Raw genomic sequence first — 24,484 nt, forward strand, 5'->3', positions numbered from 1 at the left:
AATGGAGTGGGTCCTACGGTTCATCCGAACCATCAGTCACTGAAAATGGTTCTGTTCGTTTACGTGGACACCATTTGCAGCCCTTCATAGACTTCATGTTCCCAAACAACGATGGAATTTTTATGGTTGATAATGCGCCATACGACCGATTGAAGAACATTCTGGATAGCTCGAGCGAATGATTTGACCACCCAGATCGCCCAACATGAATTTCATCGAACATTTATGAGACAAAATCGAGTGGTCAGGTCGTGCACAAAATCCCACACCGGCAACTTTTTCACAATTACTGGCGGTCATAGAAATAGCATGGCTTAATATTTCTGCAGCGGACGTCCATCGACTTGAATGCGTGCCACGTCGAGTTAATGCTCAGCGCCAGGAAAAAGAAGGTCCGACACGATATTAGGAGGTAACCCATGACTTTTGTCAGCGTAATGTATAAGCAGTTTATGTTGAGGGTCAGTTGTCGTTCCCTGTACCAAACTCGTAGTGATTGTAACATTGAGTCAATAAAATTGATCGCAGCAATAAAAAAGACCCATAAGCGAGGTTAACACCATGTGAAATACAAAACAGAAAAAAATTTAGGTGGAAAATTCATAACTGAACAGCTAGCCATGCAGAAATTCTCAATAAGACTACAATCATTTGCGCTGGCAACAGAATAAAAGTCCATTCTACTATTGTATATGAAAATAATATCGGCACAAAGAAAGATTAAAAGAAAATTTTTTGCACATCATGTGTCTCTGTAGGGCCAAACGAGAGTAATAACAAACCAGCGTACAAATGATCCTGCCAGAGCACAAAAAAGCGAATATTTTCTTGTTTAAAAGTCTTTGACAGTCTCTATTTGTAGTTAAGCCTTTATATTCAACATCTCCCTCTCTCCATCACTGCGTATATTTGCCTCTCTCCCACTGTCACCTTTTTCTCCCATTGATTTCAGGTATATCACACCGCCACTGTTTCCTCTCTCACTTATACTGTCTCTTTTTGTCTTTCGTTGCCACTGCCACTGTCTGCACCATAAATTGGCAGCTGAAAAATTCTGGCGGCTCCTAATTACTTTTTCCCGCTATACTCACGTGTTTAAAATTTCGGTGTCAAATGCCTATATGTTGAAACGCCAGACTGCAAGGGTCCAGATCTCCAAAGCTTACGTAAAGTCTCCACTCATGTGTATTTTTCATTTCCATTGCAAAACACTCTCTCCATCCCAACAGGCCTAGCAAGGCCCAACAATACTGACCAACCGCCCTGTCGTCCTCATGCGTCCTGGACGCGGATATGGAGTGGCATGTGGTCAGCACACCGCCCTTCTTGCCGTTTTTAGATTTCGTGACTAGAGCCGCTGGTCAAGTAGCTCCTCATTTAGCCTCACAAGGGCTGAGTGCACCCCGCGTGCCAACAGCATTCGGCAGACCCGGATGGCGACCCATCCAACAGCTATCCAAGCCTAACAGTGCGTAACTTTGGTGATACGACGGGAACGAATTCCCGTTTTTTGTACTCTGACGGGGGAACTTGACCTGTGATTCCCTTATTTTTCCTGCTACAGTGGCATGTACTGCTCATCAAAAACGAATTCTATATGTCAGCAAAGTTTCGATAATTTACTTATATACTTCGATATTTTGATACATATAGACAAAAATAAGTAGCATAATACCTTGATACACACAGGCAACAAATAATTAGCATAATACAAGGTTAATATGAAATCGTTTGCCCTACAATTTGTCTGGATACTTTGCTCATCTAAAACGCCTGAGTTACCTTTATATCTCAAAAGAGTAAAAATGTTATAAAAATGTTTTACTTAACTTGTAGTCTTTTCAGTTTTATATAATTTCTGGCAGTTCTTTTAAGGCGTTTTAAGACCGATTTTAGATCATGCTTTCACTGGAGTACCATTCTTCGCGCATTTGTATGGGTGTGAAGTTCCCACTATACTACAGAGACTGACTAAAAACATAGTTAGGTGACCTTAGAATCCTCACGATGGCCCTAGGACTCTTGCCATGTGTTCACTTTGTCAGTTAAAACTGCATTAAATTCTTAGTCCAGATATTACGCGCACATTTTACATGCGTAAGTACGATAACTTTGAACCACTAGTTCTCGGTAACGGATAATGATATAGAGAAAAAATTCGAATTTTCCTGTGAATATTATATTAAGAATATATGTCAAAAATTTCGACGATGTGCCACCAAAATAAATGAAGAAGTTACCGTCCCCACGATTGCTACTTCTCGTACCCAAAAATCATGGTTTTCAATGTTTCCTCAAGAACCACCTGTGAACGAATGGCGCTCTTAAAACCCGCCCCCCACCTCACTTTTTGCGAGAAACCAACCGATTAGCACAATTTGCCTGACTGAAAGAAGTGTGTTACGTTTACATATTGACCCTGTACTGTAGGATAGCTACAGAAGGCCCGTTCTTCCGATGGGTAGAAAGATGGTCGCTAGGCCAAGGGATACCCAAAGCACTTGCACCCTTATCTCTGCGATCAATAGAAACCAATATATGAACCCCCGAAAATCGCATTTTCGTGCGCAGCTTTTTGTAACATATTGGTACCGTGCACTGTCGTGCACGAACCGACATTTTTAATTTCTGTATGACAGTTTCATTTCTTCTCTATGGGTATATCTCATCCTTCTTCCAGTGTTTTAATATCCCACTTGTTCTGTCTCTTCAAAGCTCAATTCTCAAAACTATACATCACAAGCACTGTCGTCAATTTGTAATTTGTGTGTGTGTGCGTGTGTGTGTGTGTGTGTGTGTGTGTGTGTTTTCTTCTTTTGTTGTAGGCTTCCTTTTTACACTCTCATACAACAGTTGTAATTTATATACCGTGTTTCTCAGAGTTTCATACTGATACAGAACAGCAAGTATCCTACATAGTTAAATTTTCTAACCTGCCCGATTAAGTTATTGTCAATTACCGGTACACTCTTTGAATGTATTGGATATTCGCCCTTAAATGCCATACTTTAGAACTGTTGAAAGGCATGTTCAGACTGTAATTTCAAATTAAATTGAAGAGATCATACGGGATCAACTGTGGACTAGTCTTCTTACCTGCAAATAGGAGCTGTGTCGTTAGTGTTAAAATGTTAACATAAATATTCAGCAGCTTCGGTGATATAGGACACCTTGGTCTCGTCACCTCCTGATTTCTGGTTGATATATATATATATATATATATATATATATATGTGTGTGTGTGTGTGTGTGTGTGTGTGTATGTATGTATATGTGTGTGTGTGTGTGTGTGTGTGTGTGTGTGTGTGTGTATGTATATGCCTGATTTGTGACGGTATGATGCACCGGTACCCCATACAAGTACCTCTGACCAAAAACAATCAAAACCACAGATTTTGAGATGTGGTGCGACAGAACTTTATTTTTTACCAGCACATTTGCAGAAAAGCGTTCAAGTGAGTTTTAAGAAGTCTAAATTTCAAAAACACCTCCTTCCACCCCCAAAAAGTTAGAGTACTGGAATACCCTTTTTCCCAAATAAAGCACTATATATACAGGGTGGTCAGAAACAGACTGAAAGGTTTGTAAGAGTGTTAAAAGGTGGATTGTGCTGTGAAATAACTATTAAGAAAAAATTTCGATTTGTTGCGCCATTTCCGATTTGGCTCTGAGCACTATGGGACTTAACAGCTATGGTTATCAGTCCCCTAGAACTTAGAACTACTTAAACCTAACTAACCTAAGGACAGCACACAACACCCAGCCATCACGAGGCAGAGAAAATCCCTGACCCCGCCGGGAATCGAACCCGGGAACCCGGGCGTGGGAAGCGAGAACGCTACCGCACGACCACGAGATGCGGGCATTTCCGATTTAATTAGTACTGAAGTTCGTCAGGTCGTTGTGTGTGTAAATCCAAGCAGCCTGTCAGAAGCGATGTTGCCAAACGTGTGCTTCAGTGGGTTAGCTGAAATCGAACGAAAAAAGCACAGGAAACCACTGAACGGTAGTAAGTTCAATCCTTGCTACCATAAAAAGTGCAATTTTTGTGTAGCTATCTTGATCGGTTCGAGGAAACCCAAATAAAGAGCGCGTTTGGCAACTATATCGCTGACAGGCTGCTTCAGTTTGCATGCGTGACGACCTGATTGGCTAACTTCAAAGCTAATGAAGTGGGAATCGGTTCCATGTATCGAAATTTTTCTTAACAACTGTTTTTCGGCCCTGCCACAACCTTACAAGCGTTTCAAACCCTTTCTGATCACCCGTTATAGGCACACAGTGTCATTCATTAGTACCTCTGGTGTTTCAGAATAAGACTGTGTAAAAACTACAAGACACGTACCTTGTAGTGAAATTGGATTCTTATGGAACATCGTCTCATTTATGTGACTGGATATGTGATTTCCTCTCAGACATGTCACAGTTCGTAGTAACTGACGAAAAGTTATCACATGCAACGGAAGTTGTTCTCCAAGGTAGTGTTACAGGCCCTCTGCTGTTCGTCATCTACATAAACGATTTAGGTTTTTTGTAGATGATTCTGTCGTTTATCATCTATAATTGTCATCAGAAAATCAAAACAAATTGAGGAGGAGGTAGAGAAACAGTCCGGAACCGCACGACTGCTACGGTCGCAGGTTCGAATCCTGCCTCGGGCATGGATGTGTGTGCTGTCCTTAGGTTAGTTAGGTTTAAGTAGTTCTAAGTTCTAGGGGACTGATGACCACAGATGTTAAGTCCCATAGTGCTCAGAGCCATTTGAACTCATCCGATCAGGCCCCGGCTTTCCAGTAGTCTAGGGTCCAACACATTTGGTCACGAGCTGAAGAGCGCGTCTGACGGCAATGTCGTGGGGTTGGGAAAGGCACTCGAGTCGCTAAATTACCCTTGTCCAAACGGATACGTTCTTCGTACGTCCAGCATTGATTTCAGTGGTTATTTCACGCAGTGTCGCTTTCCTGTTAGCACTGCATTGTCCGTGGTGACAAGTAATGGCTGAAGTTTTATATTCACGGCACACTTTCACACTTTGGATCTTGGAATACTGAATTCCCTGACAAGTTCCGAAATGGAATGCCCCATGCGTCTTTTTCCAACTACCATTCCGCGTTCAAACTCTTTTGATTGCGTCGTGCCGTCGAATCACATCGGAAACTTTTTCACATGAAACCTGAGTACAATGCACTGCCGTTTTATTCCTTGTGCACGCGATACTACAGCTATTTACTACTCCGTGACTTTTGTCACCTTAGTGTATGTGGCGTAAACAACATAAGCTTCGCTTAAACGTTCTCGATGAGAGTTTTGGATGAGATGATATGGTGGTGTTTGCGCATAACAGAAAGGTCTTTTGTCTCCAAGGTTTGAAAACATCCACCACACAGTCCATATCTTTCACTACGCGATTTCCGTCTTTTCAGAAAACTGGAAGAACTTCTGCTGGGCGAAAGATTTTCCAAAGATTATGCTGTCGGCACAGCGGTTCTCTAATAGATTCTGTTCTACCATCGAGGTACTGAAAGAATGGTAGAACGTTCTGACCATTGTAGCGACTAGGTGACGATGTCAAAAAGTGCAGCTGTGTAGCTTTGGAATGAAGCGAGAAAATTCTATGGAAACTACATGACCTTTTTATAATAATGTTAACTTACTTTTTGAATTATCCTCATATACATGTTAGTAGATAATCAGTTACTATGGTAAAATAAAAAACACTGCTGTTTGACTTACACCACTCAGCTGCTGTTATTGACTAATATTTCATAACAATTTTGAAAGAGGACTGGTCCCTCTCTCACTGTTCTCCATATTCATGGGTAAAATTTAATGTTGATTTTACATCTAAGACATCGTTTTCGTGAGACAGGAGGTATCAGCATGAGTAGGCATTGATGGGAGCATGTACATTGTTAATGCATCGGGATCTTTATGGTGTCTCTTGTTCAAACAGTATTTTTCTGGAATTGTGAACAAACTGACAGTTTGGTCATATAACAGTATATCTTGCATTGGATGTTTTGGGCTTGAAAGCCACGTGCAGGTATTAGGGAAAGGAACATCTTGAAGCACTTACCGGGGGGCGGAATGCTGGGTCCAAGAATTTCTCGCGCCGGTGTGCAGACAACGTGTTCAGTCTAAGAGGCGAAAAACACGGCCCACCTGGACCTACGTGTTAGGTGTCTCTTGCCATGGCAGGTACAGAGGCGCGGGAGATGTGTAGATCGCCCGGCCAACGCATTACTACAGTGTCATAAACGTCCTTTATGAATAGAGACGGCGACCATAAAAATTCACGAATTTCCATGTTCACCATGGACCAGACGCTGTCAAGGGAGCCATTACGTGCTGTTGTCTGTCGGCCTGCAGATTTTTTTGGGAAGCCTCAGGCCTTCAAAACAATTTTAGAAGGAACGCAGCACTTATGGCGGCCCTGAAATGATCTATGTTGCGACAAAAAAGCATTTCTCTTAATTTAGCCTGGGCCCCTCGCCAAACGCACGGTAACGTTTGGGCCGTCCAGGTAATGATCTGCGTGATAAATGTGTTGTTCATCTTAGAGCTTTACAGAAGCTCAAAACTGAGTAGTGGAGAAGAGAATCTTGGTCTTCTGATTCAGACTCCGGACTGGAGAGGAGTCTGGCTCTGAGCACTATGGGACTTAACATCTATGGTCATCAGTCCCCTAGAACTTAGAACTACTTAAACCTAACTAACCTAAGGACATCACACAACACCCAGTCATCACGAGGCAGAGAAAATCCCTGACCCCGCGCGGGAATCGTACCCGGGAACCCGGGCGTGGGAAGCGAGAACGCTACCGCACGACCACGAGCTGCGGACAGAGGAGTCTGGTCTTGACTTTTGTTATGAGTGGATTGCACGTGGGACACTTGTCCTGAGTGGTCTCGATTGCGGAGCCTATGGTGAGCACTTAGCTGTACCGACAGTTTAGACCTCAATCATCTCGGACAACTCGCTGTGACGCGGGCAGTTTTATTCGTGACAAGTCTGCCGCTTTGACGTTTGATCTCATTGTGCACATTGGTGTACCAGTGAGTCAAATTGGTCCATATGCGATTGCAGTCTTTCTCGGCGTATTCCACTGATGAATTCTTCTCGGGTTGTCAGCCGAGTGGTGGCGTCGTCTTGTCGCAACATTTCAGTGAGTTTCGTACCCATCATCTTCTAGCGAAGTCAGAAGATGATGAGTACGAAACTCTTTGAAACATTGCGACAAGACGACGCCACCACTCGGCTGATAACCCGAGAAGAATTCATCAAATTGGTCCATGGTACGATCGGCAAACGGAAGTGTCACACGCTGGAATCAGCCGAGATTTTAGGGCTCCATTAGAGAGTAACTGCGGTCCGTCTAGAAGATCACCAGCCGCGACTTTGCAGTTTCGTGATCACAATAGGGGATTACAGGCGCCACGCCACACAGTGCTGGTCTGCAGACGCTTGAACCACGATGGTCACCTGAGAGTGCGCTGCACGTCGTGAAAACGGGTATTGTACAGCTGCTCCGGCTTGTTAGGGCAAACAAGATCAGAATCTTGCTACTTTTTCTCAGCTGCACCATCGTAGTATATATAACTTCCGCGTAGAGTAAATCCATCAAGGTCTATTCAGTGTTAGATAATTTCAGATTGCATTATCCATATTTTGAGCCAGAGTAAATAGTTCAATTAGACAAACTTAGTCTTTGCCAACCAGCCGCCAAACATATGAGTGTTAACTGTTTGTTGCATATTTCTGCTACCATCAGTTCATGTTCTACTTTCTAATCACACTTAGCACATATTTTTTTTGTCCTATTTGTAATCAATGAAGTTGTGCCATAACGTTTATAAGAGATCAATCCCGTGTTGATATATTACTCACCCATCAACAATTGACTAAAATAGCGACAAAGACACCATTTCAATAACATTATTTCAACATTCAAGTTCATTTAGATTCTGATAAATGTTATAACCTCTAACGCAGGCTAGCCACAACGTCATATGTCAAAATCAGTTTAGCAGAGACATGAGGCTGGTAATCGCGGGGGGGGGGGGGGGTTACTATAGTTCAATTCTTTTATCTTGGCGGCTCGCGCATGCCCGCCCAGACGCGGGAGATTGCTGCGTTGCCAGTTGCACACGACGCACGTGCCAATAGAAGCAGCGCCATAGTATAGCATAGTTCGCAAGCTTACTTTTAGGGGGGAGCGCGCAGTTCATGAAGTAAAGCCGCATTAACTCTTTCGCTGCTACAAAGACGTGCTCCCTGCATTCCGCGCTGTGCGCGATTTTGTCACTGCACTGCTCGCCTGTGCAGACACATCGTGTTCCGACTGCTTTGACACTGTTATCAATCGATTCCACAAAAACTATTTGGCCCAAAAATTTGATTTTTACACATCTTCTTGATTGATACCTTCCCCCCATAAACGACTTAATTTTGTTTCGATGTTCAACGCAGTTATTATGCAGCATTAAATATAGTAAACCATTGCACGAAATTTTGAAGAGTTTGCAGAGGTAAAAGTCCATAGAGTATACTTTCCGTATGGTCGATTTTAGTTGCCACAATGTTGAGAATGAAATGTGAACAAGATACCTAAATTTCATATAAAATTTACTGTATAACAATAGCTCATTTAAGTACCACATAGGTGTCGCATGTAATATTGAGAAATATTCCGTCTTTCGCGACTGTAACAAAAGTTTTATTTACATTGAGCACGTTTTGCTTTATTTTAAAGCACTTCAATCAATCAAAAGGATGTAGACAAAATACATTAAACAAAACTGTGGACTTACAAAAACATTAGGACTTGAATATACCGTCTATCAGTGAAGTGCTCTGAGCTATGTCAAATATAATTTTTGTGTGTGGCACACACAAACATCATTTATTTGCTAAACACTGATCTGCCAACACAAACGTTGAATATTGTGTTACCGCAGCACAAAACTAAGAAAGGTGAGTTGGCAATGGAGGAGACAAAATACTGTCCACTGAAGATGTTTCAAAAGAGAGAAACGCGTCTGGTCTAAATAAGCCCCTTATTACAGTTGCAGAAGAGGAATATATTTCAGTACCATTGGTAAAACTGCGACTGTGGAACAAAAACAAGAAAGAGAACATGAGTACCATTGTGTATGTGCCATACCTTTCCTTGATTGAAGTGCTTTAAAATAAAGCCAAACGCGTCAGGTGTAAATAATACTTTTGTGGTGTCACCGCCAGACACCACACTTGCTTGGTGGTAGCCTTTAAATCGGCCGCGGTCCGCTAGTATACGTCGGACGCGCGTGTCGCCATTGTCAGTGATTGTAGACCGAGCGCCGCCACACGGCAGGTCTAGAGACACTTCCTAGCACTCGCCCCAGTTGTACAGACGACTTTGCTAGCGATGCTACACTGACAACTACGCTCTCATTTGCCGAGACGATAGTTAGCATAGCCTTCAGCTACGTCATTTGCTACGACCTATATATTGAGAATATATAATGTGTCAACAAGAGCGATGTTCACCAATTGTGGATTAAAGTTAAGTATTCTACCAGTTACTCTTGTTTGGATAGCTTAAACGCGTGCTATTCGGCTACAAGTCATAGTGGACTGGCTGTCGGGTCAGTCCACTACAACTTTTATTACAGTAGCGAAAGACGGAATATTTCTCAGTATTACATACGACACCTATGTCGTACTTATTAAATGAGCTATTGTTATACAGTAAATTTTATATGAAATTTAGGTATCTTGTCCACATTTCATTCTCAACATTGTGGCAACTAAAATCGACCATACGGAAAGTATACGCTATGGACTTCTACCGCTGCAAACTCTTCAAAATTTCGTGCAATGGTTTACTACATTTAATACTGCATAATAACTGCGTTGAACATCGAAACAAAATTAAGTCTTTTAGGGCGGGGGGGGGGGGGGGAGGTATCAGTCAAGGAGACGTGTAAAAATCAAATTTTTGGGCCAAATAGTTTTTGTGAAATCGAATGATAAGTGTGACAAAGCAGTGAGAACACCATGTGTCTGCACAGGCGAGCAATGCAGTGATGACAAAATCGCGCACAGCGCGGAATGCGGCGAGCACTTGTCTGCAGCAGCGAAAGGGTTAATGAAGAGACAAAGCACTAGAAATTACAAAAAATTGCATTCAAACGAATATAAATCGTGAAGTAAGGCACTTCGATATTGTTTTTAAATAATGAAAATATTAAGCACCGAACAAGGTTTAAACTCATTACCTTTCGCGTAGTAGCCCAACACCTTAACCGTTACGTTAACGCAACTATTCTGACTACATGACGACATTAGAACTATAAGACGTCACGCAAAATACTGACGAACACTGTTGGTATGACTATCAATTACTCACGCTTCGTCGAAGTACAATAGGAAATAAACAATTACCGCTTTTCTTTATTGCGAAAAAGCGGCTCGTGAGAGTGATACAAACACCTTTCCTTGCTATCGCCTGAATTAGGAGTCTTATTGTTTGTTTGGTTTAATTAATTAATAGAATATGAAGCAATTGATATAAAGAATGCTTTTTCCAAACTTTCTATAAAAGAATGTCTGCTATCAAGACATTGCTTTTGTTCTATTACTTTATTTATGACTGAACGTTTCTAAAACTGAAGACACTCGTCCATGCTCTACACTTCAGTCGAGATGTGGCAACGTCGTTCTCTGTTCATTGGCTGACTGTGTTTTGTGACGTCAGATGCGCAGAACGAACCTAAACTCGGCCGCCAACATAAATGACGCGCACTTTAGTAAAAGCGATTGCTATCAGAGCAGTAACTCATATAGTCGCCTGTCGCCTTCCAAAGAATGCTGCAAGCCCAGTGCAGTCTTGCAATGTTTTCTAGCTACGCTCTCTAGTACCTACCTAAATAATAAAAAAATTACGAACATTTACAACATCGTCATCATCATTTAAGACTGATTATGCCTTTCAGCGTTCAGTCTGGAGCACAGTATCCCTTATAAAATTCCTCTATGATCCCCTATTCATTGCTAACATTGGTGCCTCTTCTGATGTTAAGCCTATTACTTCAAAACCATTCTTAACCGAATCCAGGTACCTTCTCCTCGGTCTGCCCCGACTCCTCCTACCCTCTACTGCTGAAACCATGAGTCTCTTGGGTAACCTTGCTTCTCCCATGCGTGTAACATGACCCCACCATCTAAGCCTGTTAGCCGTGACTGCTACATCTATAGAGTTCATTCCCAGTTTTTCTTTGATTTCCTCATTGTGGACACCCTCCTGCCATTGTTCCCATCCACTAGTACCTGCAATCATCCTAGCTACTTTCATATCCGTAACCTCAACCTTATTGATAAGGTAATCTGAATCCACCCAGCTTTCGCTCCCATATAACAAAGTTGGTCAAAAGATTGAACGGTGCACAGATAACTTAGTCTTGGTACTGACTTCCTTCTTGCAGAAAAGAGTAGATCGTAGCTGAGCGCTCACTGCATTAGCTTTGCTACACCTCGCTTCCAGTTCTTTCACTATGTTGCCATCCTGTGAGAATATGCATCCTACGTACTTGAAACCGTCCACCTGTTCTAACTTTGTTCCTCCTATTTGACACTCAATCTGCTTATATCTCTTTCCCACTGACATCACTTTCGTTTTGGAGATGCTAATCTTCATACCATAGTGTTGTGTCTAGACAAGACAGTCTAGACACAAGGCGAGGAAACCGAAAGGGCACGCGTCAACTCACGCCGACTGGCGTGAAGTCTGGAACAGGATACTTAATGAATGCTATAAAGAAAAGTACGTAGCTGCTGGAATACTTATCTTTAATCCATCATTTGTATACAGCATTCTTGATGATACAAGTGAGACTCTCTATAGAAATGGTTAATGGCGCCTTGCTAGGTCGTAGCCATGGACTTAGCTGAAGGCTATTCTAACTATCTCTCGGAAAATGAGAGAAAGGCTTCGTCAGTGTAGTCGCTAGCAAAGTCGTCGTACAACTGGGCCGAGTGCTAGTACGTCTCTCTAGACCTGCCGTGTGGTGGCGCTCGGTCTGCAATTACCGACAGTGGCGACACGCGGGTCCGACATGTACTAATGGACCGCGGCCGATTTAAAGCTACCACCTAGCAAGTGTGGTGTCTGGCGGTGACACCACACATAGTCCTTACATTTCTGATCTAGCTCTGAAATATTACTTTGCAAACTTTCAATCGAATCTGTCATCACAACTAAGTCATCCGCATATGCGAGACTGCTTATTTTGTGTTCACATATCTTAATCTCACCCAGCCAGTCTATTGTTTTCAACATATCATCCATAAATAATATTAACAACAGTGGAGACAGGTTGCAGCCTTGTCTTACCCCTGAAACTACTCTGAACCATGAACTCAACTTACCGTCAACTCTAACTGCTGCCTGACTATCTATGTAAAGTCCTTTAATTGCTTGCAAATGTTTGCCTCCTGTTCCATAAGCTCGTAGAACAGACAATAACTTCCTCCTAGGAACCCGGTCATATGCCTTTTCTACATCTGTAAACCATAGATACAATTCCCTGTTCCACTAGTAACACTTCTCCATTATTTGCAGTAAGCTGAAGATCTGGTCCTGAGAACCTCTAAGAGGCCTAAACTCACACTGATTTTCATCCAATTTGTCCTCAACTACACTCGCACTTTCCTTTCAACAAAACCTGAGAAGATTTTACCCACAACGCTGATTAAAGAGATACCTCTGTAGCTGTTACAATCTTTTCTGTTTCCATGTTTAAAGATTGGTGTGATTACTGCTTTCGTCCAGTCTGATGGAACCTGTCCCGACTCCCACGCCATTTCAATTATCCTGTGTAGCCATTTAAGACCTGACATTCCACTGTATTTGATAAGTTCCGACTTAATTTCATCCACCCCAGCCGCTTTATTCCACTGCAATCTATTGACCATTTTCTCCACTTCCTCACATGTGATCATTTCTATCCTATTGTACATCAAAATCTGAAACATTACTGATCGTGTTTTCACCTACATTGAGCAACTCTTCAAAATATTCCCTCCAGCTGCCCAAAGCATGAACAGGATTCACCAGCAGTTTTCCTGACCTGTCCAAAATACTTGTCATTTCCTTCTTACCTCCTTTTCGAAGACCGCTAATTACATTCCAGAATGGTTTTCCAGCAGCTTGACCCAAAGTCTCCAACCGGTTTCCAAAGTCTTCCCAAGAATTCTTCTTGGATGCTGCAATTGTCTGTTTGGCTTTGTTTCTTTCTTCAACATAACTTTCTCTGTATACCTGAGTTCTAGTATGTAGCCATTTTTGATACGCCTTCTTTTTCCTTTTACAGGCTGCCTTGACTGTGTCATTCCACCAAGCTGTTTGCTTCATCTTACCTTTACACGCTACTGTTCCAATACATTCTTTAGCCACTTCTAGTGCTGTGTCCCTGTACCTTGTCCATTCCTTTTCCAATGACTGTAATTGACTACATTCAACTAACTGGTACCTTTCTGAGATCACTGTTATGTACTTGTGCCTGATTTCCTTATCCTGAAGTTTCTCCACTCTTATCCTCCTACATACGGACCTGACCTCCTGCACTTTCGGCCTCACAATACCAATTTCACTACAGATTAAATAGTGATCAGTGTCATCAAAGAATCCCCTGAATACACGTGTGTCGCTCACAGCCTTCCTGAATTCCTGATCTGTTATTATATAGTGAATGACAGATTTGGTTTCCCTGCCTTCCCAAGTATACCGGTGAATGTTCTTATGTTTAAGAAAGGAGTTTGTGATTACTAAGCCCATACTGGCACAGAAATCCAAGAGTTGTTTCCCGTTCCTGTTGGCCTCCATATCCTCTCCAAATTTACCTATAACCTTTTCATACCCTTCTGTTCGATTTCTAATCCTGGCATTAAAATCACCCATTAGCAGAACACTGTCCTTGTCCTTTACTCTAACAACTACATCACTGAGTGCGTCATAAAAACTATTCATCTTATCTTGATCTTCCCTTCACAATGCGAATATACTGACACAATCCTAATTTTCTTGCTAGACACTGTCAAATCTATCCACATCAGTGGTTCGTTTACATACCTTATTGCAACTACGCTGGTTTCCATTTCTTTCCTGATGTAAAGCCCTACACCCCATTGTACTATTCCTGATTTGACTCCTGACAGGTAGACCTTGTATTCTCCCACTTTCTCTTCTTTCTCACTCCTTACCTGAATGTCACTAACAGCTAAAACGTCCAACCCCATCTTACTTGCAGCCTCTGCCAGCTCTACATCTACATCTACATCCATACTCCGCAAGCAACCTGACGGTGTGTGGCGGAGAGTACCTTGAGTACCTCTATCGGTTCTCCCTTCTATTCCAGTCTCGTATTGTTCGTGGAAAGAAGGATTGTCGGTATGCCTCTGTGAGGGCTCTAATGTCTCCGATTTTATCCTCATGGTCTCTTCGCGAGATATACGTAGGAGGGAGCAATATACTGCTTGACTCTTCGGTGAAGGTATGTTCTCGAAACTTTGAGAAAAGCCCGTACCGAGCTACTGAGCGTCTCTCCTGCAGAGTCTTCCACTGGAATTTATCTATCATCTCCGTAACGCTTTCGCGATTACTAAATGATCCTGTAACGAAGCGCGCTGCTCTCCGTTGGATCTTCTCTATATCTTCTATCAACCCTATCTGGTACGGATCCCACACTGCTGAGCAGTATTCAAGCAGTGGGCGAACAAGCGTACTGTAGCCTACTTCCTTTGTTTTCGGATTGCATTTCCTTAGGATTCTTCCAATGAATCTCAGTCTGACATCTGCTTTACCGACGATCAACATTATATGATCATTCCATTTTAAATCACTCCTAATGCGTACTCCCAGATAATTTATGGTATTAACTGCTTCCAGTTGCTGACCTGCTATTTTGTAGGTAAATGATAAAGGATCTATCTTTCTGTGTATTCGCAGCACATTACACTTGTCTACATTGAGATTCAATTGCCATTCCCTGCACCATGCGTCAATTCGCTGCAGATCCTCCTGCATTTCAGTACAATTTTCCATTGTTACAACGTCTCGATACACCACAGCATCATCTGCAAAAAGCCTCAGTGAACTTCCGATGTCATCCACCAGGACATTTATGTATATTGTGAATAGCAACGGTCCTATGACACTCCCCTGCGGCACACCTGAAATCACTCTTACTTCGGAAGACTTCTCTCCATTGTGAATGACATGCTGCGTCCTGTTATCTAGGAACTCCTCAATCCAATCACACAATTGGTCTGATAGTCCATATGCTCTTACTTTGTTCATTAAACGACTGTGGGGAACTGTATCGAACGCCTTGCGGAAGTCAAGAAACACGGCATCTCCCTGTGAGCCCGTGTCTATGGCCCTCTGAGTCTCGTGGACGAATAGCGCGAGCTGGGTTTCACATGACCGTCTTTTTCGAAACCCATGCTGATTCCTACAGAGTAGATTTCTAGTCTCCAGAAAAGTCATTATACTCGAACACAATACGTGTTCCAAAATTCTACAACTGATCGACGTTAGAGATATAGGTCTATAGTTCTGCACATCTGTTCGACGTCCCTTCTTGAAAACGGCGATGACCTGTGCCCTTTTCCAATCCTTTGGAACGCTACGCTCTTCTAGAGACCTACGGTACACCGCTGCAAGAAGGGGGACAAGTTCCTTCGCGTACTCTGTGTAAAATTGAACTGGTATCCCATCAGGTCCAGAGGCCTTTCCACTTTTGAGCGATTTTAATTGTTTCTCTATCCCTCTGTCGTCTATTTCGATATCTACCATTTTGTCATCTGTGCGACAATCTAGAGAAGGAACTACAGTGCAATCTTCCTCTGTGAAACAACTTTGGAAAAAGACATTTAGTATTTCGGCCTTTAGTCTGTCATCCTCTGTTTCAGTACCATTTTGGTCACAGAGTGTCTGGACATTTTGTTTTGATCCACCTACCGCTTTGACATAAGACCAAAATTTCTTAGGATTTTCTGCCAAGTCAGTACATAGAACTTTACTTTCGAATTCATTGAACGCCTCTCGCATAGCCCTCCTCACACTACATTTCGCTTCGCGTAATTTTTGTTTGTCTGCAAGGCTTTGGCTATGTTTATGTTTGCTGTGAAGTTCCCTTTGCTTCCACAGCAGTTTTCTAACTCGGTTGTTGTACCACGGTGGCTCTTTTCCATCTCTTACGATCTTGCTTGGCACATACTCATCTAACGCATAATGTACGACGGTTTTGAACTTTGTCCACTGATCCTCAACACTATCTGTACTTGAGACAAAACTTTTGTGTTGCCAACAGGTACTCTGAAATCTGGTTTTTGTCACTTTTTCTAAACAGAAAAATCTTCCTACCCTTTTTAATATTCCTATTTACGGCTGAAATCATCGATGTCGTAACCGCTTTATGATCGCTGATTCCCTGTTCTGCGTTAACTTTTTCAAATAGTTCGGGTCTGTTTGTCACCAGAAGGTCTAATATGTTATCGCCACGAGTCGGTTCTCTGTTTAACTGCTCAAGGTAGTTTTCAGATAAAGCACTTAAAAAGATTTCACTGGATTCTTTGTCCCTGCCACCCGTTATGAACGTCTGAGTCTCCCAGTCTATATCCGGCAAATTAAAATCTCCACCCGGAACTATAACATGGTGGGGAAATCTACTCGAAATATTTTCCAAATTATCCTTCAGGTGCTCAGCCACAACAGCTGCTGAGCCAGGGGCCTATAGAGACATCCAATTACCATGTCTGAGCCTGCTTTAACCGCGACCTTCACCCAAATCATTTCACATTTCATATCTCCATCAATTTCCTTCGATACTATTGGACTTCTTATTGCTATAAACACGCTTCCCCCTTCACTGTCCAGCCTGTCTCTGCGGTATACATTCCAATCTGAGTTTAGGATTTCATTACTGTTTACGTCTGGTTTCAGCCAACTTTCTGTCCCTAGTACTACACTCCTGGAAATGGAAAAAAGAACACATTGACACCGGTGTGTCAGACCCACCATACTTGCTCCGGACACTGCGAGAGGGCTGTACAAGCAATGATCACACGCACGGCACAGCGGACACACCAGGAACCGCGGTGTTGGCCGTCGAATGGCGCTAGCTGCGCAGCATTTGTGCACCGCCGCCGTCAGTGTCAGCCAGTTTGCCGTGGCATACGGAGCTCCATCGCAGTCTTTAACACTGGTAGCATGCCGCGACAGCGTGGACGTGAACCGTATGTGCAGTTGACGGACTTTGAGCGAGGGCGTATAGTGGGCATGCGGGAGGCCGGGTGGACGTACCGCCGAATTGCTCAACACGTGGGGCGTGAGGTCTCCACAGTACATCGATGTTGTCGCCAGTGGTCGGCGGAAGGTGCACGTGCCCGTCGACCTGGGACCGGACCGCAGCGACGCACGGATGCACGCCAAGACCGTAGGATCCTACGCAGTGCCGTAGGGGACCGCACCGCCACTTCCCAGCCAATTAGGGACACTGTTGCTCCTGGGGTATCGGCGAGGACCATTCGCAACCGTCTCCATGAAGCTGGGCTACGGTCCCGCACACCGTTAGGCCGTCTTCCGCTCACGCCCCAACATCGTGCAGCCCGCCTCCAGTGGTGTCGCGACAGGCGTGAATGGAGGGACGAATGGAGACGTGTCGTCTTCAGCGATGAGAGTCGCTTCTGCCTTGGTGCCAATGATGGTCGTATGCGTGTTTGGCGCCGTGCAGGTGAGCGCCACAATCAGGACTGCATACGACCGAGGCACACAGGGCCAACACCCGGCATCATGGTGTGGGGAGCGATCTCCTACACTGGCCGTACACCACTGGTGATCGTCGAGGGGACACTGAATAGCGCACGGTACATCCAAACCGTCATCGAACCCATCGTTCTACCATTCCTAGACCGGCAAGGGAACTTGCTGTTCCAACAGGACAATGCACGTCCGCATGTATCCCCTGCCACCCAACGTGCTCTAGAAGGTGTAAGTCAACTACCCTGGCCAGCAAGATCTCCGGATCTGTCCCCCATTGAGCATGTTTGGGACTGGATGAAGCGTCGTCTCACGCGGTCTGCACGTCCAGCACGAACGCTGGTCCAACTGAGGCGCCAGGTGGAAATGGCATGGCAAGCCGTTCCACAGGACTACATCCAGCATCTCTACGATCGTCTCCATGGGAGAATAGCAGCCTGCATTGCTGCGAAAGGTGGATATACACTGTACTAGTGCCGACATTGTGCATGCTCTGTTGCCTGTGTCTATGTGCCTGTGGTTCTGTCAGTGTGATCATGTGATGTATCTGACCCCAGGAATGTGTCAATAAAGTTTCCCCTTCCTGGGACAATGAATTCACGGTGTTCTTATTTCAATTTCCAGGAGTGTATATGGGCGTTGTGACCGTTTATTAATGAGAGCAGTTCTGGGACCTTTCTATAGACGCTCCTGCAGTTTACTATTAGCAATTAATATTGTTATTCCCTGTTGCATTTTACCTACTCCTACCTTGCCGCGTCTCAGGTGGCGTCTTGTCGGGCCTAGGGAGGGAATTCTCTAACCTAGAAAACCCCCATGTGCACTCCACACGTACTCCGCTACCCTTGTAGCCGCTTCCGGCGTGTAGTGCACGCCTGACCTATTCAGGGTGACCCTACATTTCTCCACCCGATAGCGGAGGTCGAGAAATTTGCACCCCAGATCTCCGCAGAATCGTCTGAGCCTCTGGTTTAAGCCTTCCACTCGGCTCCAAACCAGAGGACCGCGATCGGTTCTGGGAACGATACTACAAATAGTTAGCTCTGATTCCACCCCGCGAGCGAGGCTTTCCGCCTTCACCAATTCCGCCAACCGCCTGTACGAACTGAGGATGACCTCTGAACCCAGACGGCAGGAGTCATTGGTGCCTACATGAGCAACAATTTGCAGTCGGGTGCACCCAGTGCTCTCTATCGCCGCCGGTAGGGCCTCCTCCACATCTCGGATGAGAACCCCCGGCAAGCAGACAGAGTGAACACTACCTTCTTCCCAGAGTAGCCCCCATTGATATTAATAGCTACCCAACTCGTTACCATTCGTTTGCCGAGTCGTATCTTAGGAGTCTCTGGTTTGTCAATTAGAGGTGGGACTCCGTCACCACCAAAGGTCCGAGGGATTTTGCTCTGATTGTTGCCAGCATCATATTTAAAGTACCAAGGAATCAGGTTGCTAGCCTTACTTGCCCCGGGTCCCACTGAGTTTTACCCCTAACGGTTGAGGGACTAACCGGTGGATTTGGTAGTCTTTGCCGTCTGAGCACAAAGGTGACCACGACTCAGAATATGTCCGAGATGCCCGACTGTCAGGACCACTTACTTGGCCACTCATACGTTGTCCGTGGTTCATGAAATAGGACATGACAACAGGAACCCACACCATGAACCCACACCATGAACCACCATGTGCAACATGAAAATAAGTATTAAATACGTTATCGATGAAGTTCATATTCTTTTAGGTATCAACAAATTTTACATACAACACTGTACACATAGCAAACACGTCCACGCAAATAAATGGTACAGTCAGTGAAACCACTGTATACTCACCACAGTAGTGACACCCCAGCCGCTTACGTTGCACGGCGTGTTGATCGCAGGAGTTTTGATTGAGAATCCGATAGGCTGCACGTTAGCCCCCAAGGATAGCTTCTGCTTAGTCTGCAAATCCATCACATAATTCAATCGTTAACTAGAAAACCACGTTAGAAAAACAGTAATTCATGTTTGTTACTCTATATAGCACACAAAATAAGAGACGTAACGAAATATAAATAGATAGTACCCATAAATACGAATCCAACAAATGTGATAAATTGATAAAAAGAGTGGTTAACACAAAACCTCTATAAGGCGTAAGAAAAACACTCATGCGTCTCTGAAAAGTGAAAGTGCAACATTTTACTTGCATACGACATAAATTTAAAATTTTGGTTCCAAAATGGAGGAAGAAACCTAATACTGCTCATCCGATTTTACTCAGAATCGATTTCCGAATGTTTCTGGGGCAGCAGATCACCGTTCATGGGAAAAAATAATACCACATTCCAGTTGCATTTAGAATATCAAAATAAATTGAAACATATTTGTTAATTCATGGAGAATAATTTTGGTTGTCCGTTGTACGAACGCCTCCATCCCCCTCCCCCTCCCATCTCTTCATCACCGACTTGCAGTTTGGTGGGAGACTCTCCACTGTCAGAGAAGCGGTAGCTCACTGGAAACCTTATTTCGTAACCTCGAACCCGTTAAAAAATATTTCCGGTGGTCACGTTAAGGGGAATATGCTGTGCACATGCTGAGTGGGTCTGAACTCTCTCAGAGGTCGTCCTGGATCGTTTCCTGGGTGTTTTTCATTTAAGAAACTCGCGGTCTTCAGTGGACCATTTCAACGTAATTCACTTCGTTTTTTAGCCCCGACTGTGCTACACTGAAAGAATCTTCTTGTCAGAGGATATCTATACTACAGTTAATGTACGTCAGGTTTGCCATCAAAATGTTTCCATTAACTACTGGTTTCCACTGCTGACTCTTGTCACTTTGCCTCCATCTTGAAACTGTTTTCAGTTCATGACACTGATGTAACTGACGTCTAATGAAATTTCCCACATCATGTCAGCAGTAGAAGAGACGTCACCGCTAACAACTGTGAAAAAAAAGCATACGTACACGTAGCAAACAGATACTCGCAATAAATGCGGCAGCCGGTGAAACATGATCATTAAACTAAGTGACGGGCAGGGTTGTCTCAGTTTAAATTCTGCCCTTTATGACGATCGAATGTTACGGATATATGCGGCTTAAGGTGAAAAGTAGCACGATATGTAAGAATTCTGTTACAGTGAGGTGTGTAGTGAACCCTCCATCACGTCACGACTTAGCCGACTTTGAACGTGGTATGACTATTGGAGTAACACGTATGGGTCATAGCAAATCAGCGACTGCCAAAGTAGTCGTGTTTCCGAGATCAACAATGTATAGTGTGACACTGTTTCTGAGCCATGGTAAAAATTGCTGTTTCGAAGAGCGCTCCGCAGCGCGTAGTGTGAGGCAGTCGCCCTCCGTTTCTGTCGGTGGCGTCGATGTGGCAATCGCAGCTTTAGTGTCTCCCTCTGGTGAGAAAGGGAAAAGGTTGCCTGTTCACGTGCATGTAAGGAGCGCTATGAGCTCGCCAGTGGGTCAGTCTGGGTTAGTCTCTCGTCGCCAGCTTGCTAGTCTGTCTCTCGTCCGCATTTGTTAGGCAGTTAGTGTCTGTCTGTCGTTCGGAGTGCTATTATGTCTGTCGTTCGGATCAACCTTTAAGGCCAGCAAAATGAGAATCTTTCCACTCCGCCAGTAAGAGAACTCAGCGAGAGGTCGCCCGGTCGGGGCTTAGTTCCAGCATCTGAGTCTGCGCGTTAGGCCGCCAGTCTGCTCGAGTTTGCTCAGGCAATGGTCATTGCCGGTTGGATCGATCGGTTGGTCGGTCGCGCACTGAGACCAAGATGACTTGTCCGTCTTGAGCGTCGGCGCATGTGAGGTCGCCACGTGAGTCCAGTGGGCCGCCGCGTATAGCTTATCGCGGTCGACACGAGAGCAACATCAGTCTGGCCGGCGCGAGCTGCGACGCCGTGAGACGGGAGATCAGCGCGCCTTCCTGCGTCCGTTAAAGCGGCTGGCAGCGGACTGTTCGGGAGAGCAACTTAGGGGTGCTACGCCAGGTCCTCTCGAGAAATCGCAGTTTAATAGAAGTGATTGGTGATATGTTGTTTGATTTACTCTTGTTAAATTCTACTTGTTTTCTTGGTGAGGTCACCAGCCGTTCTGCTTTGGGGTCGTCCCACCATTCTTCTCCGTTTGCCCACCCGCGGGAAGGTGGTGGTTTATAAATTGGGTGGTCCGTTTTTCCCTTGTGGAGTAGGGGCGAGTTAAAGCAACCTGCGGTTCGGGTTGTTCTGTAATATCCCTATCAATCTACCGTACGTTAGTAGCTGCCTCTGTCATGTTTGTCGGATTTGGTGTTTTAACGAATTTATTGCTTGGAGTGTAACGGCCTAATACCTTAAATATGTTTTGATCTTTGGAAACTTTGATATTATTGCCTATGATCTTGAGTGGCGGTATCTGTGTACTGTAGAGCGTCTTAATTATTGTTTGGCCAACCTTGTAGAATTTTATATAAGATTTCATTTCCTGTGCTTTTATTTAAATGATCATTTTAGTTGCCACCCTTTCACCATAAGACTTTTCTTAGAAGTTAAAATCGAGTTGCACCTTCGGTGGCAAGGTTAATATTTTAATTGCAAGTGTTTTGTACCATTTTCATCCCTCCTACGGGAGTGCATAGTTTGTGTGCTAGTGTAAATTGTCAAAACTCTTAGTTTAACGGTATCTGGTGTGTGCAGATTTGCACTAGTGTAGTCTTTCAGAGGCTGTTGTGAGCGGTCGTAACTACGGCCGTGTCAAAAGGAAGCGGCAAGGTTCTCTGCCTGAAAGCTCATACAGTCAAAACTTGTTTCTTTCTGCCTCTGAATAAATTGTAACTTTGATATTTAGAGGGTGCTTTCGATTATAATTTAGATCTGTTTCTTTAAAAAAAATGCTTTTAGGCGCTATTAAAGTGAATAAAATTCCGATTTGTTAAATGGAATTAGGTTATGATTTCATCAGTTACTCCCTGGCAACAACTTCCATGCTTACATAGTGTGATTAAATGTGTTAATGTTCTTGATAAATCGCTAGTAAATAAAATAAATTCTTAAGAATATTCTTTGAAAATAAATCACGGTTAAGTTTCCATACGCTTCAACTGCATCATAGCACGATCTCAAGTCCTTGATGAACGCGCGTCACGCCGCCTCCCCGGAGCTGTCCGGCCATCGGGCATACACTGAAGTGACATAAGTCGTGGGATACCTAATCATATCATGTCAGACAACCCTTACCCGGCATAGTGCAGCAGCCCTACGTAGCATCTACTCAAAAAGTCGTTAGTAGTCTCCTGCAGAAATACTGACCCATGTTGCCTCTACAGCCGTCTATAATTGTGAAAGTGTGGCCGATGGAGGATTTTGTGCACGTGCTGACCTCTCGAGCGAACAAATGCCGCTTGGTGACATGGCGCATTGTCATCCATAAGAATTCCTCCGCTCCTCGGGAACATGAAGTCAATGAGTGGCTGCAAATGGTCTACAAGTAGCCGACCACACCCATTTTCAGTCAATGATCGGTTCAGTTGGACCAGAGGATCCAATCCATTCTATGTAAACACAGCCCACATCATGATGGAGTCACCACCAGCTTGCGTAGTCCCTAGTTGACAACTTTGGTCCGTGGCTTTATGGGGTCTGCGCCACGCTCGAACCCATCCATCAGCTCTTACCAGCCGAAATCGTTACTCATCTGACAAGGCCACAGTTGCCATTCGTCTAGGGTCCAACACATATAGTCACGAGCCCAGGAGGAGGGCTGCAGGCGATGTGGTGCTATTCGCAAAGGCCCTCTCCTTGGTCGTCTGCTGCCGAAACCCATTACCGCCAAATTTCCCCGCACTCTCCTAACGGATACGTTCTTCGTACGTCCCACATTGATTTCTGTCGTTATTTCATGCAGGATCGCTTGTCTTGTGGCACTCAAAAATCTTCGCAAACGCAGCTGCGCTCGGTCATTAAGTGAAGCCCATCAGCCACTGCGTTGTCCGTGCTCAGAGGAAATGCCTGAAATTTGGTATTCTCGGCAGCCATTTTATTCCTTGTGTACGCGATACTACCGCAATCTGCACATAAGCATTTTCTATCCGATGAGTTTTGTCACCGCAATGTGTAGAGTGGAAACAAGATAAGCACGTTTAAACGTTTTCGGTGGGAGTTTTGGATGACAGGATATGGTGGTGTCTGCGCACAACAGCAAGGTCTTTTGTGCAGAAAGTTTGAAAACATCAGCCATACAGTTCATGTCTTGCACTACGGGATTTCCATCTTTTCGGCAGACTGGAAGAACATCGGTTGGGTGAAACGTTCTCCAAGAATGACTTTGTCTACACATGGTTCTCGAACAGGTTCCGTTCTATCATCGAGGAAATGAACAAATGGTAAAGCGTTCTGACTGTTGTTGAGACTTGGTGACTATATCGCAAAGTCCTTTCATACATTTTTGTCAGTTTGTAGTGAAGGTGAGCACATTCTATGGAATGAAATTCTATTCAAATGACAGCCCCGCCAATGCATTGCCCTTTTATACTTTACGTACGCGATACTAGAACCATCTGTATGAGTGCATATCGCTATCCCATGATATTTGTCACCTTAGTGTAGTAGTCTCGTGGTAAAGCGAGTTCGGGAAAATTGAAAGGTCGCGTGTCGACTCCCGGTCGGACCATAAAATACTTCAGTTTCCCTCTCACCCAGCCTTCACCTCTTAAGGACGG

At 44.2% G+C, this 24,484-nt stretch overlaps 1 protein-coding gene across 3 annotated transcripts in view; it reads right to left on the bottom strand.

The window, feature by feature from the left end:
- The window catches only part of LOC126177087 (trypsin alpha-3-like), a 346,712-nt gene that overhangs the window by 198,326 nt on the left and 123,902 nt on the right, over positions 1 to 24,484 (bottom strand). Inside the window, exon 5 of one of the 3 annotated variants that reach the window (XM_049924337.1) lies at positions 19,630 to 19,740. The exons of the other annotated variants lie outside the window; for them this stretch is intronic. Coding sequence (XP_049780294.1) covers positions 19,630 to 19,740 — 111 coding nt within the window. The remainder of the gene's footprint in view (positions 1 to 19,629; positions 19,741 to 24,484) is intronic. 3 annotated transcript variants of the gene reach the window in all.

The sequence above is a fragment of the Schistocerca cancellata genome, chromosome 3 (genome assembly GCF_023864275.1).
Source record: "Schistocerca cancellata isolate TAMUIC-IGC-003103 chromosome 3, iqSchCanc2.1, whole genome shotgun sequence".
Classification (NCBI taxonomy): Eukaryota; Metazoa; Arthropoda; class Insecta; order Orthoptera; family Acrididae; genus Schistocerca; species Schistocerca cancellata.